At 30.4% G+C, this 14,169-nt stretch overlaps 2 protein-coding genes across 2 annotated transcripts; both read left to right on the top strand.

The window, feature by feature from the left end:
- Positions 1-5,633: 5,633 nt before the first annotated feature.
- LOC132925281 (uncharacterized) lies at positions 5,634-8,237 on the top strand. The gene is made up of 4 exons (XM_060989689.1): positions 5,634-6,113; positions 6,245-6,746; positions 6,828-8,172; positions 8,216-8,237. The coding sequence occupies exons 1-4, from the start codon at positions 5,634-5,636 to the stop codon at positions 8,235-8,237; spliced, it is 2,349 nt and encodes a 782-aa protein (XP_060845672.1).
- On the top strand, positions 8,180-10,340 carry LOC132926973 (ATP-dependent DNA helicase pif1-like). The gene has a single exon (XM_060991412.1). The coding sequence runs from the start codon at positions 8,243-8,245 to the stop codon at positions 10,160-10,162; it is 1,920 nt and encodes a 639-aa protein (XP_060847395.1). The 5' UTR covers positions 8,180-8,242; the 3' UTR covers positions 10,163-10,340.
- Positions 10,341-14,169: the final 3,829 nt, after the last annotated feature.

The following is a 14,169-nucleotide window of genomic DNA, read 5'->3' on the forward strand; positions in this document are numbered from 1 at the left end:
ATCAAAAAACCCCATAAAAACTGCTTTAAATCCATCAAATAAATTAAATTTAACATTTTTCCTTAACAACCCCCAATAATAAACGATTTAACACCATCAAATACATTAAATTTAACATTTTTCCTTACAAACCCCCATAATAAATGATTATAAACCAGAAATTTCCTTAAAATGTATTAAAAAAAACCATTAATTCATTAAAAAACCCCATAAAAACCGCTTTAATTCCATCAAATAAATTAAATTTAACATTTTTCCTTAACAACCCCCCATAATAAATGATTAAACACCAGAAATTTCCTTAAGATGTATTAAAAAACCATTAATTCATCAAAAAACCCCATAAAAACCGCTTTAAATCCATCAAATAAATTAAATTTAACATTTTTCCTTACAAACCCCCATAATAAATGATTATAAACCAGAAATTTCCTTAAAATGTATTAAAAAACCATTAATTCATCAAAAAACCCCATAATAAATGATTTATATCCATCAAATAAATTAAATTTAACGTTTTTCCTTAACAACCCCCAATAAAAAACTATTTAAAACCATCAAATACATTAAATTTAACATTTTTCCTTAACAAACCCCCATAATAAATGATTAAAAACCAGAAATTTCCTTAAAATGTATTAAAAAAACCTTTAATTCATCAAAAAACTTCATAATAATTGATTAATATCCATCAAATAAATTAAATTTAACATTTTTCCTTAACAACCCCCAATAATAACCGATTTAAAACCAGAAATTTCCTAAAAATGTATTAAAAATACCATTAATTCATCAAAAAACCCCATAAAAACCGCTTTAAATCCAACAAATAAATTAAATTTAACATTTTTCCTTAACAACCCCCAATAATAAAGATTTAAAACCATTGAATACATTAAATTTAACATTTTTCCTTAACTACCCCCCAATAATAACCGATTTAAATCCATCAAATTAATTAAATTTAACATTTTTCCTTAACAACCCCCAATAAAAAACTATTTAAAACCATCAAATACATTAAATTTAACATTTTTCCTTAACAAACCCCCATAATAAATGATTAAAAACCAGAAATTTCCTTAAAATGTATTAAAAAAACCTTTAATTCATCAAAAAACTTCATAATAATTGATTTATATCCATCAAATAAATTAAATTTAACATTTTTCCTTAACAACTCCCAATAATAACCGATTTAAAACCATCAAATACATTAAATTTAACATTTTTCCATAACAAACCCCCAAAATAAATGATTAAACACCAGAAATTTCCTTAAAATGTATTAAAAAAACCATTAATTCATCAAAAAACCCCATAATAATTGATTTAAATCTATGAAATAAATTAAATTTAACATTTTTCCTTAACAAACCCCCATAATAAATGATTAAAACAAGAAATTTCCTTAAAATGTATTAAAAAACCATTAATTCATCAAAAAACCCCATAAAAACCGCTTTAAATCCATCAAATAAATTAAATTTAACATTTTTCCTTAACAACCCCCCAATAATAAACGATTTAACACCATCAAATACATTAAATTTAACATTTTTCCTTACAAACCCCCATAATAAATGATTATAAACCAGAAATTTCCTTAAAATGTATTAAAAAAAACCATTAATTCATCAAAAAACCCCATAATAATTGATTTAAATCTATGAAATAAATTAAATTTAACATTTTTCCTTAACAAACCCCCATAATTAATGATTAAAACAAGAAATTTCCTTAAAATGTATTAAAAAACCATTAATTCATCAAAAAAACCCCATGAAAACCGCTTTAAATCCATCAAATAAATTAAATTTAACATTTTTCCTTAACAAACCCCCATAATAAATGATTAAAAACCAAAAATTTCCTTAAAATGTATTAAAAAACCATTAATTCATCAAAAAACCCCATAAAAACCGCTTTAAATCCATCAAAAAAATTATATTTAACATTTTTCCTTAACAAACCCCCATAATAAATGATTAAAAACCAGAAATTTCCTTAAAATGTACTAAAAAACCATTAATTCATCAAAAAACCCCATAATAATTGATTTATATCCATCAAATAAATTAAATTTAACGTTTTTCCTTAACAACCCCCAATAAAAAACTATTTAAAACCATCAAATACATTAAATTTAACATTTTTCCTTAACAACCCCCAATAATAAAGATTTAAAATTATTGAATACATTAAATTTAACATTTTTCCTTAACTACCCCCAATAATAACCGATTTAAATCCATCAAATTAATTAAATTTAACATTTTTCCTTAACAACCCCCAATAAAAAACTATTTAAAACCATCAAATACATTAAATTTAACATTTTTCCTTAACAAACCCCCATAATAAATGATTAAAAACCAGAAATTTCCTTAAAATGTATTAAAAAAACCTTTAATTCATCAAAAAACTTCATAATAATTGATTTATATCCATCAAATAAATTAAATTTAACATTTTTCCTTAACAACCCCCAATAATAACCGATTTAAAACCATCAAATACATTAAATTTAACATTTTTCCATAACAAACCCCCAAAATAAATGATTAAACACCAGAAATTTCCTTAAAATGTATTAAAAAAACCATTAATTCATCAAAAAACCCCATAATAAATGATTTAAATCTATGAAATAAATTAAATTTAACATTTTTCCTTAACAAACCCCCAAAATAAATGATTAAACACCAGAAATTTCCTTAAAATGTATTAAAAAAACCATTAATTCATCAAAAAACCCCATAATAATTGATATAAATCTATGAAATAAATTAAATTTAAGAGGCCGTTCTGGTAAAAGTGAAACGTATACAACGCTCAAAAGATGGCGTTGAATTTCATATCGCCGCGGCGGCGGTCACCCGTAACCACGCCCACTTTTACCAAAGAGGGGCTACGCGCAATAGTCTCGGGAGCGGCACATTATTATTTCACGGACCGCCGTCTAGAACGTTTCGTATCAATACGGTCACTTACGTAATTTAAATATGATACGGGCGCGCGTTCACAAACGAGGCCGTTCTGGTAGCGAAAAATCGACCGTAAAAAACATGCTTTCGTATTTCCCATTTTCCTCAGCTCTCAATAGTCGTAGAAACATGATTTATACACCAAAATAAACTTGAGAAGTTCCTCTAGATGATCTCGTTCCAGATTTTTGAATTCTTTTTTCAAACCGGAGATATTTGCATTTGAAATTTTCAAAATTTTTAACATTTTTAAAAAATCACATAAAATAGAAAAAAAAGATATCAAAAATCTGGAACGAAATAAATTAACTAAACAATCTCTTTTACAACATAGTTCTAATTTATATTTATTGCATTATTACTTTAGATATGACATATAAAATAATAAATATATATTATATATATAAATACATATAAATGTATGTTAATTAATAAATGACAATACAATTTGTTAGGTTTTTAACTTGCGATAATAGTATACATTTTTAATAATATAATTGATTTAAATACAACATTTAGATTAAAGATAATTTTTATAATTGATAATTTAAATTAATATTAGTATTCACAGATAATGGATAACTTACGTATAATATTATAATATATATTTTTTTAATGAAATGTCATTATAGTTATAATGTACATATACATATTATATATTATGTAAAAAGGTCATAATTAAATGTAAAATAATGAAACAAAATATAATGTATAACAATTCAATGATAATATAATAGCTTATTGCCGCATCAATACAAAAAATATAAACATACGTTACAAATATAATTACAATATAAATAAAATATTAAATGTACAAACAAATTAAACAAATTAATTATTAATCAATACATTTGATACTGATTTTTATCACTTAAATTTTAAATAATTATTTTTTCATTTTTTTACTTTATACCATTTCGTGCTGTAAATTTGGATAAATATTTATTTTATTTTTTTGACATTGAAAGGTTTTTATTTCTAACGAGTCTTCATCAAACTCTTTATTTTTTGAATAGTTATTTTTATTATACCTAAGTATTAAATGATGAGTAATGCTAGAAAAAAAACAACCTAAAAGCTTCGTACTCCACCCAAAAGTTTTATACAAAAAAGTAATATTAATACCCGTATCGACGAGTGTTAATGTAACTTTTACGACAAACAATATCCCCATTAACCCCGATACAAAAGTCCCAATTGTAGTAAACCAACCCCATAATTTAAATAATTTGTCTTCAACCATTTTTCCTAGTGAATTCTCGTCTATCAAATATTTAAATTGAAGGCCTTGGCTTACTGTTTCGTAACCCATAGATTGTCTAATTATATTATTTTTGACAGCGTCCACTTCTTGGGGATATATTATATGTTGTTGGAAAGCTTTCATTGTATCTTTTGTATAAATACCGGAATTCATGAGAAAATCTAAGCTTTTGTATGTCCACGTCCATGCCGTATTTGGTTTTAATTTCTGTGGCGTTTTTATTTCTTGAATATTTGGAAAAAATCCATACCAATTTCCATCTAAATTAAATGCAGGTGGGAATAATGAATTGCAATTAATTTGCGTTCCATATTTTTGTAAAGTATGCGTTTTTGGAGCCATGTAATAAGTTTTGTTATTATACAAAACTGTTAATTCATTGTAACACGACGTGTCTTTTTTAGTTACCTCGACACTAACTTTTTTACATTTTATTAAATAAATTATTTCGGCGTGCTTGACGGCAGTGAATCCAGGCCCTCCACCCATAATATATGCAAACTCGGGAAGATTGTTTGAGGCTAAGGTAAGTCTTTGCTGTAATAATTGCCGTTCAAGCACACATTGTTTTTGTAATAAATCATTATATAATGCTGTTATTGTTGATTTAAAAAAATTTTCAACGTATACAAATTTTGTATTTACATACGCTATTAAATCAGTGTTTTGCGGAGAAATTGATTTTATATGAAAATTATTTAAAAACATGGTATCCGTAAGAATGAGTAATTGTGTATGTTCTGTTTGAATTACAGGGATTTCACAAGCGAATGTTTTTTTAATTTTTTTGAGAGCAAACACTATTTTGTCTGTCTCTACGATATACGTATATAAAGTCGAGTTGTCGTTAGTGATCGAGGTAATTAATGATGCTGGACCGTCAAATAGAACAACAAAATCTTGTTCTTCACAATTATAATGATTGTTTGTCCATACAGTTTAGAAATGCATGGTCTAAAATACAATAAACTAATAGGTAAGCTACTCCACGTTTTACAATCGTGCATATTTTTTCAACTATATAATTTTAGTTAATCTATTATATAAAAATAAGTCCGGTTTTCCTCCCTGACGCTATAACTCCAGAACGCACGAACCGATTTCCACGGTTTTGCATTCGTTGGAAAGGTCTTGGGCTCCGTGAGGTTTATAGCAAAGAAAATTCTGGAAAATTCAGGAAAAATTCAACAGAAAAGTGGGGAAATCGTTTTTCACATACAGCGCCATCTATTATACATAGCATGTACTTCAAACCAATAGCAACGGTGCGTGATAAAGTGTGTGACAGATATCATTATTCTCTGTTCAGTTAATTTCATTTATTGTAAATTATATGGATCGTGCATTTGAAGTTAAATTCAACACTATGTCCATAGTCCAAAATGCCCAGAGAACGACGTGCGAACATCGGCCGCCGCACAAGACATGCAAGCCAGCAACAAGTCTATTCAAGGAACTTAAGAGAAGAAAGACAAAATATAATAAGAGAAAATGACCGATTGAGACATCGCGTGAGCACACGAAGATCATTGGCATCATACAATCGCTTGGCATTCCAATATGATCCCACTGCGAACTACAGTGATGATGAAAATTTGGATATTGGACGAATGACGACTATATGCCGATATTGCAATGCGGTAAAGTTCAAAAGAGAAACGGTTGGATTGTGCTGCGCAAGTGGAAAAGTCAAACTGGATCCATTACTTACACCACCACAGCCACTGAAAACATTGTTTGATGGAAGTGATCCCGATTCCAGCCATTTTCTTCAACACATCCTTGAATACAATAACTGCTTTCGCATGACCTCCTTTGGAGCTAATATCATTCGAGAAGGCGGCTTCATGCCGACTTGCAAGGTAAAAGATACAACACACATAACCAACACATAATTGCAACACATAACAACTTCATATACACCACACACTACACCATCACACGATTTACAATGTATTCATGAACAAATTTTAATGATTATTTGCAATTACAGATACAAGGTCAAATATATCATTTGCATGGTTCAATGGTGCCAACACCAGATGAACCGCATCAATTTCTGCAAATATATTTCATTTCGTCGATGGTGGATCAGCTGAACGTGCGGTGCAATATACAGGGAGCACAACAGTTAAAGAGACGAATTATTGAACAGTTGCAAGCATTTTTTCACGCTAATAATGCTGTGGTTAATATGTTCAAAACAGCATTGGAACGAATGCCATCGGATACGCACAAATTTGTCATAAGAGCGGATTGTACTCCGACAGGTGAACATGTGCGAAGATTCAATGCACCCACCGTTAATGATGTTGCTGCAATTATTGTTGGCGATCCAACTAAATCACGAGACATTGTCGTTCAGCGAAGAAGCAATATCATGCATCGTGTAAACGAGACACATCGTTTGTACGATGCGTTACAATATCCAATCATTTATTGGCAAGGGCAAGACGGATACGACATCACGTTGAAGATGGTCGATCCAATTACAGGTACAATATTCACACACTAATTATTTCCATTATTACTTTTATTGGTTTCCATTAACAATTCATTTAATTTTGCATTTTCAGGAGTATCAACGAATAATAAAAATCTAAGCGCAATGAATTACTATGCGTATCGTATGATGATTCGTACACATGAGGAGAATGTCATTCTGAAGTGCGGTCGGCTATTCCAGCAATTCGCTGTTGACATGTATGTCAAAGTCGAGACCGAACGTTTAGCGTTCATCAGATTCAATCAGCCAAAGCTACGATCTGAGGACTATATACACTTGCGTGATGCTATTCATTCAGATGGTGATGTTCAGAATATTGGACGACTGACGATTCTCCCATCAACTTATATCGGAAGCCCACGCCACATGCACGAATACGCTCAAGACGCTATGACGTACGTGCGAAATTATGGAACTCCGGATTTATTTATTACGGTCACATGCAATCCGAAGTGGACGGAAATTGAACGCGAGTTGGAACCGGGTCAAAAACCGCAAGATCGCCATGACATAATCGCCAGAGTATTTCAGCAAAAACTCAAGGTTATGATGGATGTGCTTACTAAGTATCGAGTTTTTGGTGACACACGTTGTTATATGTACTCGGTGGAATGGCAGAAGCGTGGACTACCGCATGCTCATATCCTAATTTGGTTGCTGAACAAATTACATTCAAATGAAGTGGATGACATCATATCAGCTGAAATTCCTGATCCAGTCACTGATCCCCGTCTACACGACATTGTGACGACACAGATGGTGCATGGACCGTGCGGTGCATTAAATCCATTATCGCCTTGCATGGCTGATGGAAAGTGCACAAAACGATATCCGCGACCGTTAGTTGCTGAAACAGTCACAGGGAACGATGGATATCCAGTTTATCGTCGGCGTTCAAAAGAAGATAACGGTCGAACTATCAAAGTTAAAGTTCAAAATCAAGAGATTGAGATCGGAAATGAATTCATTGTACCATATTGCCCGCTGCTATCACGAATTTTCGAAACACATGCAAACGTTGAGAGTTGTCATTCGGCCAAATCAATCAAATATTTGTGCAAGTACGTCACAAAAGGCAGCGACATGGCTGTGTTTGGTATTGCGTCGGAAAATGTGAATGACGAAATCAGCAACTTCCAAATGGGCAGATACGTCAGTACTAATGAAGCACTGTGGCGATTATTGTCATTTCAAATTCATGAAAGATATCCCACAGTTGTACATTTAGCAGTGCATTTGGAAAATGGCCAAAGAGTTTACTTCACTGAGGCTAATGCGGCACAACGAGCTGAGAGACCACCATCGACAACATTGACTAGCTTCTTTGCAATGTGTGAAGCAGATCCATTCGCAGCGACGCTGATGTACGTTGAAATGCCCAAGTATTACACTTGGAATCAATCAACAAAGAAATTGCAACGTCGCAAACAAGGAACCCCAGTTCCAGACTGGCCACAGGTGTTTTCAACTGATGCACTAGGTCGTATGTACACTGTTCATCCTAGAAACGATGAATGTTTTTATTTGCGACTGCTGTTAGTAAATGTACGTGGACCGAAATCATTTGCGCATTTGAAAACTGTGAATGGCCACCAATGCCAAACATATCGAGAAGCATGTCAACTATTGGGTTTGCTGGAGAACGATTCTCATTGGGATTTAACACTTGCAGATTCAGTTGTTTCATCAAATGCGTACCAAATACGAACGCTGTTCGCAATTATCATCACCACATGTTTTCCTTCACAACCAATTCAGTTATGGAACAAATACAAAGACGCCATATGTGAAGATATCTTGCATCGCTTGCGTATTCAAACGAATAATCCTGACATCCAAATAACCGATGAAATCTACAATGAAGGATTGATTCTGATTGAGGATCAATGCTTGACTATTGCAAACAAGCTACTGATTGAAGTAGGAATGATTGCGCCAAATCGATCGATGCACGATGCATTCAACCAAGAATTAAATCGAGAGCTGCAATACAATGTTGATACATTGCAGGAATTCGTTAGAAATAATGTTCCGTTGCTGAATGAACAGCAAAAACAAGTATACAAAACATTAATGCAAGCGGTGGACAATAATACTGGTGGTCTATTCTTCCTGGATGCACCTGGAGGAACAGGGAAAACATTTGTCATTTCATTGATTTTGGCCACTATTCGATCAAGATGTGACATAGCTTTGGCGTTAGCATCATCTGGAATTGCGGCGACTCTTCTAGATGGCGGTCGTACTGCACATTCTGCGCTTAAGTTGCCACTCAATTTAAACACAATTGATACTCCAACGTGCAATATTTCCCGATCCAGTGCAATTGGAAAATTGTTAATGCAATGCAAGCTCATTGTTTGGGATGAGTGCACAATGGCACATAAGAAATCACTTGAAGCACTTAACTTCACACTGAAGGATCTTCGGAGAAATAACAACATCTTTGGCGGCTTGATGATATTGTTGGCAGGCGATTTCAGGCAGACGTTGCCAGTAGTTCCCCGTGGAACGCCTGCAGATGAATTGAATGCTTGCCTAAAGGCATCACCTTTATGGAATAACGTAAAAACATTATCGCTAACCACTAATATGAGAGTTCAACTTCAAAATGATCAAAGTGCTGCACAATTTTCCAAACAATTGTTAGATCTTGGAAATGGAAAAGTCCCAGTTGATGCGACATCTGGATTAATTACTCTTACCAACGACTTTTGCCGATTTGTAGACACTCAATTAGTTCTTATTGAAAATGTTTTCCCAAACATTAGTGAGAATTATAAGAATTATGCTTGGTTAAGTCAACGAGCAATTCTTGCAGCAAAGAATAATGATGTCCACGCACTGAATTTCACCATTCAATCAAAAATTGCTGGCGATTTGGTGACATACAAATCCGTTGATTCAATAACAAATCCCGATGATGTAGTAAATTATCCAACGGAGTTTTTGAACTCTCTGGAGATACCAGGATTTCCACCACATAACTTGCAACTGAAAGTTGGTACAGTTATTTTGATACTGCGTAATTTGAATCCACCGCGACTTTGCAACGGTACTCGACTTTCGGTAAAGAGACTTATGCCGAATTTAATTGAGGCAACCATTATTAACGGAAAGTACGCAGGTGAAAATGTATGTATTCCTCGAATACCAATGATTCCGACTGATCTTCCGTTTGACTTCAAACGATTGCAATTCCCAGTTCGCCTTGCGTTCGCAATGACAATTAATAAGTCGCAAGGCCAATCGCTTAGTGTTTGCGGGATAAATTTGGAAAATCATTGTTTTTCACATGGACAGTTATACGTTGCGTGTTCACGAGTTGGGAAACCATCCGCTTTGTTTGTGTTAACGTCAGACCAAAAAACAAAAAATGTGGTTTACCAAAGAGCACTACAATGAAACAATTAAATAACACTTCATTTTAGTAGGTAATTGAAATGAATTTATTACTGTTGTGAAATGAAATAAATATTTTCCTTTTCAAATATATAACAAAAAAAATTTTTTTTCTTTATCTTTTAATCACCAAACGAAATGTTACATAAAACGAATCTGGTGGCGAAACGGAGTTCGCCGGGTCTGCTAGTTCCTTATAAATATAATGAAAAAATGCATAGGAGACGGAGACTCAAGCGTTACAAAAAGATTAGCTGAAATAATGCCTTATGGACCTAGACTACCCGTCATAAAAATAGAATGTCGCAACCATTTATTGCGAAATTATGGGACAAAATTAGTAGCTATGACATTAAATACCAAGTATCCGATTTCGTTAAGAAAACATTTAAAATCAAATATATTATGCTTTAGATTTTCAATAACTAAGGCAATTGAGTATCGTAATAGTTTACAAGGCCAAACAGATTACCAAAAATCAGTAGGCAAGTTAATTATTATAATTATTTTTTTTTGATAACATTATAAATTAACACAATTATAGTATTATAATATTATTATATTATTTAAGGATTACGACAAGATATAAATAACAGTTTTCGACACATTTTGGGAGCCCATGATCGATGTGAATCATACTTTTGTAAGGGTACGCAAGGAAATGAAAAAAATATGATCGAAGATGCCGAAAGATCAGGGCTTGTGAGCGATATATCCCAATTAATATCTCGTTTAGTAGTAAATGTTGATAGTTTACTGATGAATGTTGACAATAACGTATGTGAACAATTCAATAGTGTAATTAATAAATATTTAGCGGGTAAACGAATAAATTATTCCCAAAGAAATTCATATAATGCTCGAGTTGAAGCTGCGGTTATATCATGCAACTCAGGTGGAAAGTTTCTCCGGTTAATGCATAAAAATATGGTCGATGAAATAAGTCCAGGTAAATAATAATATGACATATATTAATATTTAAAGAAAAATGATATAGGCACCTATAAAACGTACATTTTTTAAAACGTAAATATGTATTTAAAAATGTCAAGTCATTATTTTTAAATCATTTTAATATTTTTAAATCATTTACACATTTATGTTTTTTTTTTAGGGGAAATAGGGAAAAAATTTCTTGCATCGAGTGAAAAGAAAAGATGTCAGCCAAAATCTAAAAAACTTCTTTTTCCTGGAAATTCGGAAAAAAGGTGTAATAATGGCCCGGATCAACATTATGGTTTAGCTGAACCATTACCGGAAGATAATATTTCAAAAGAAGAACTAGAAAAAACGAAAGAAAATTTCATTAATGCCTTACGATTGGACAAACATGAACGGTTAGCCATTGAAGAAAAAACAAGAGATCAGGCCAATTCACAAATTTGGCATGTTGAACGTCGAAGTCGACTCACGGCGTCAAATTTTGGTCGCGTTTGTAAACTTCGACCAACTACGTCGTGCAAGAATACAGTCTATGATATAATTTATAGGAAGTTTTCTTCGAAAGCTACAGATTATCCATCAAATACATTAAATTTAACATTTTTCCTTAACAACCCCCAATAATAACCGATTTAAAACCATCAAATACATTAAATTTAACATTTTTCCTTAACAAACCCCCATAATAAATGATTATAAACCAGAAATTTCCTTAAAATGTATTAAAATAACCATTAATTCATCAAAAAACCCCATAAAAACCGCTTTAAATCCATCAAATAAATTAAATTTAACATTTTTCCTTAACAAACCCCCATAATAAATTATTAAAAACCAGAAATTTCCTTAACATGTATTAAAAAACCATTTATTCATCAAAAAACTCCATAAAAACCGCTTTAAATCCATCAAAAAAATTGAATTTAACATTTTTCCTTAACAACCCCCAATAATAAACGATTTAACACCATCAAATACATTATATTTAACATTTTTCCTTAAAAAACCCCCAAAATTAATGATTAAAAACCATTAATTTGCTAAAAATGTATTAAAAATACCATTAATTCATCAAAAAACCCCATAATAATTGATTTATATCCATCAAATAAATTAAATTTAACGTTTTTTCCTTAACAACCGCCAATAAAAAACTATTTAAAACCATCAAATACATTAAATTTAACATTTTTCCTTAACAAACCCCCATAATAAATGATTATAAACCAGAAATTTCCTTAAAATGTATTAAAAAAACCATTAATTCATCAAAAAACCCCATAATAATTGATTTAAATCCATCAATTATATTAAATTTAACATTTTTCCTTAACAACCCCCCATAATAAATGATTAAAAACCAGAAATTTCCTTAAAATGTATTAAGAAAACCATTAATTCATCAAAAAAACCCCATAATAATTGATTTAAATCCATCAAATAAATTAAATTTAACATTTTTCCTTGTCAACCCCCCATAATAAATGATTATAAACCAGAAATTTCCTTAAAATGTATTTAAAAAACCCCATAATAATTGATTTAAATCCATCAATTATATTAAATTTAACATTTTTCCTTAACAACCCTCCATAATAAATGATTAAAAACCAGAAATTTCCTTAAAATGTATTAAAAAAACCATTAATTCATCAAAAAACCCCATAAAAACCGCTTTAAATCCATCAAATAAATTAAATTTAACGTTTTTCCTTAACAACCCCCAATAAAAAACTATTTAAAACCATCAAATACATTAAATTTAACATTTTTCCTTAACAAACCCCCATAATAAATGATTAAAAACCAGAAATTTCCTTAAAATATATTAAAAAAACATTTAATTCATCAAAAAACTTCATAATAATTGATTAATATCCATCAAATAAATTAAATTTAACATTTTTTCCTTAACAACCCCCAATAATAACCGATTTAAAACCATCAAATACATTAAATTTAACATTTTTCCTTAACAAACCCCCATAATAAATGATTAAAAACCAGAAATTTCCTTAAAATGTATTAAAAAACCATTAATTCATCAAAAAACCCCATAAAAAACCGCTTTAAATCCATCAAATAAATTAAATTTAACATTTTTTCTCAACAAACCCCCATAATAAATTATTAAAAACCAGAAATTTCCTTAACATGTATTAAAAAACCATTTATTCATCAAAAAACTCCATAAAAACCGCTTTAAATCCATCAAATAAATTAAATTTAACATTTTTCCTTAACAACCCCCCCTAATAAACGATTTAACACCCTCAAATAAATTAAATTTAACATTTTTCCTTATCAACCCCCCATAATAAATGATTAAAAACCAGAAATTTCCTTAAAATGTATTAAAAAAACCATTAATTCATCAAAAAAACCCCATAATAATTGATTTAAATCCATCAAATAAATTAAATTTAACATTTTTCCTTAACAACCCCCATAATAAATGATTAAAAACCATCAAATACATTAAATTTAACATTTTTCCTTAACAAACCCCCATAATAAATGATTATAAACCAGAAATTTCCTTAAAATGTATTAAAAAAAACCATTAATTCATCAAAAAACCCCATAATAATTGATTTAAATCCATCAAATAAATTAAATTTAACATTTTTTCTCAACAAACCCCCATAATAAATTATTAAAAACCAGAAATTTCCTTAACATGTATTAAAAAACCATTTATTCATCAAAAAACTTCATAAAAATTGATTAATATCCATTAAATAAATTAAATTTAACATTTTTCCTTAACAACCCCCAATAATAACCGATTTAAAACCATCAAATACATTAAATTTAACATTTTTCCTTAACAAACCCCCATAATAAATTATTAAAAACCAGAAATTTCCTTAACATGTATTAAAAAAACCATTAATTCATCAAAAAACCCCATAATAATTGATTTATATCCATCAAATAAATTAAATTTAACGTTTTTCCTTAACAACCCCCAATAAAAAACTATTTAAAACCATCAAATACATTAAATTTAACATTTTTCCTTAACAAACCCCCATAATAAATGATTATAAACCAGAAATTTCCTT

Source organism: Rhopalosiphum padi, chromosome 3 (assembly GCF_020882245.1).
Source record: "Rhopalosiphum padi isolate XX-2018 chromosome 3, ASM2088224v1, whole genome shotgun sequence".
NCBI classification, from domain to species: domain Eukaryota; kingdom Metazoa; phylum Arthropoda; class Insecta; order Hemiptera; family Aphididae; genus Rhopalosiphum; species Rhopalosiphum padi.

Bases quoted from the DNA above. Each gene is read 5' to 3' on its own strand.
- LOC132925281 (XM_060989689.1), top strand. From the start codon at position 5,634: ATGCCCAGAGAACGACGTGCGAACATCGGCCGCCGCACAAGACATGCA. The intron at 6,114-6,244 runs GTAAAAGATACA...TTGCAATTACAG, and splicing joins GCTTCATGCCGACTTGCAAG to ATACAAGGTCAAATATATCA. The intron at 6,747-6,827 runs GTACAATATTCA...TTGCATTTTCAG, and splicing joins GATGGTCGATCCAATTACAG to GAGTATCAACGAATAATAAA.
- LOC132926973 (XM_060991412.1), top strand. From the start codon at position 8,243: ATGTACACTGTTCATCCTAGAAACGATGAATGTTTTTATTTGCGACTG.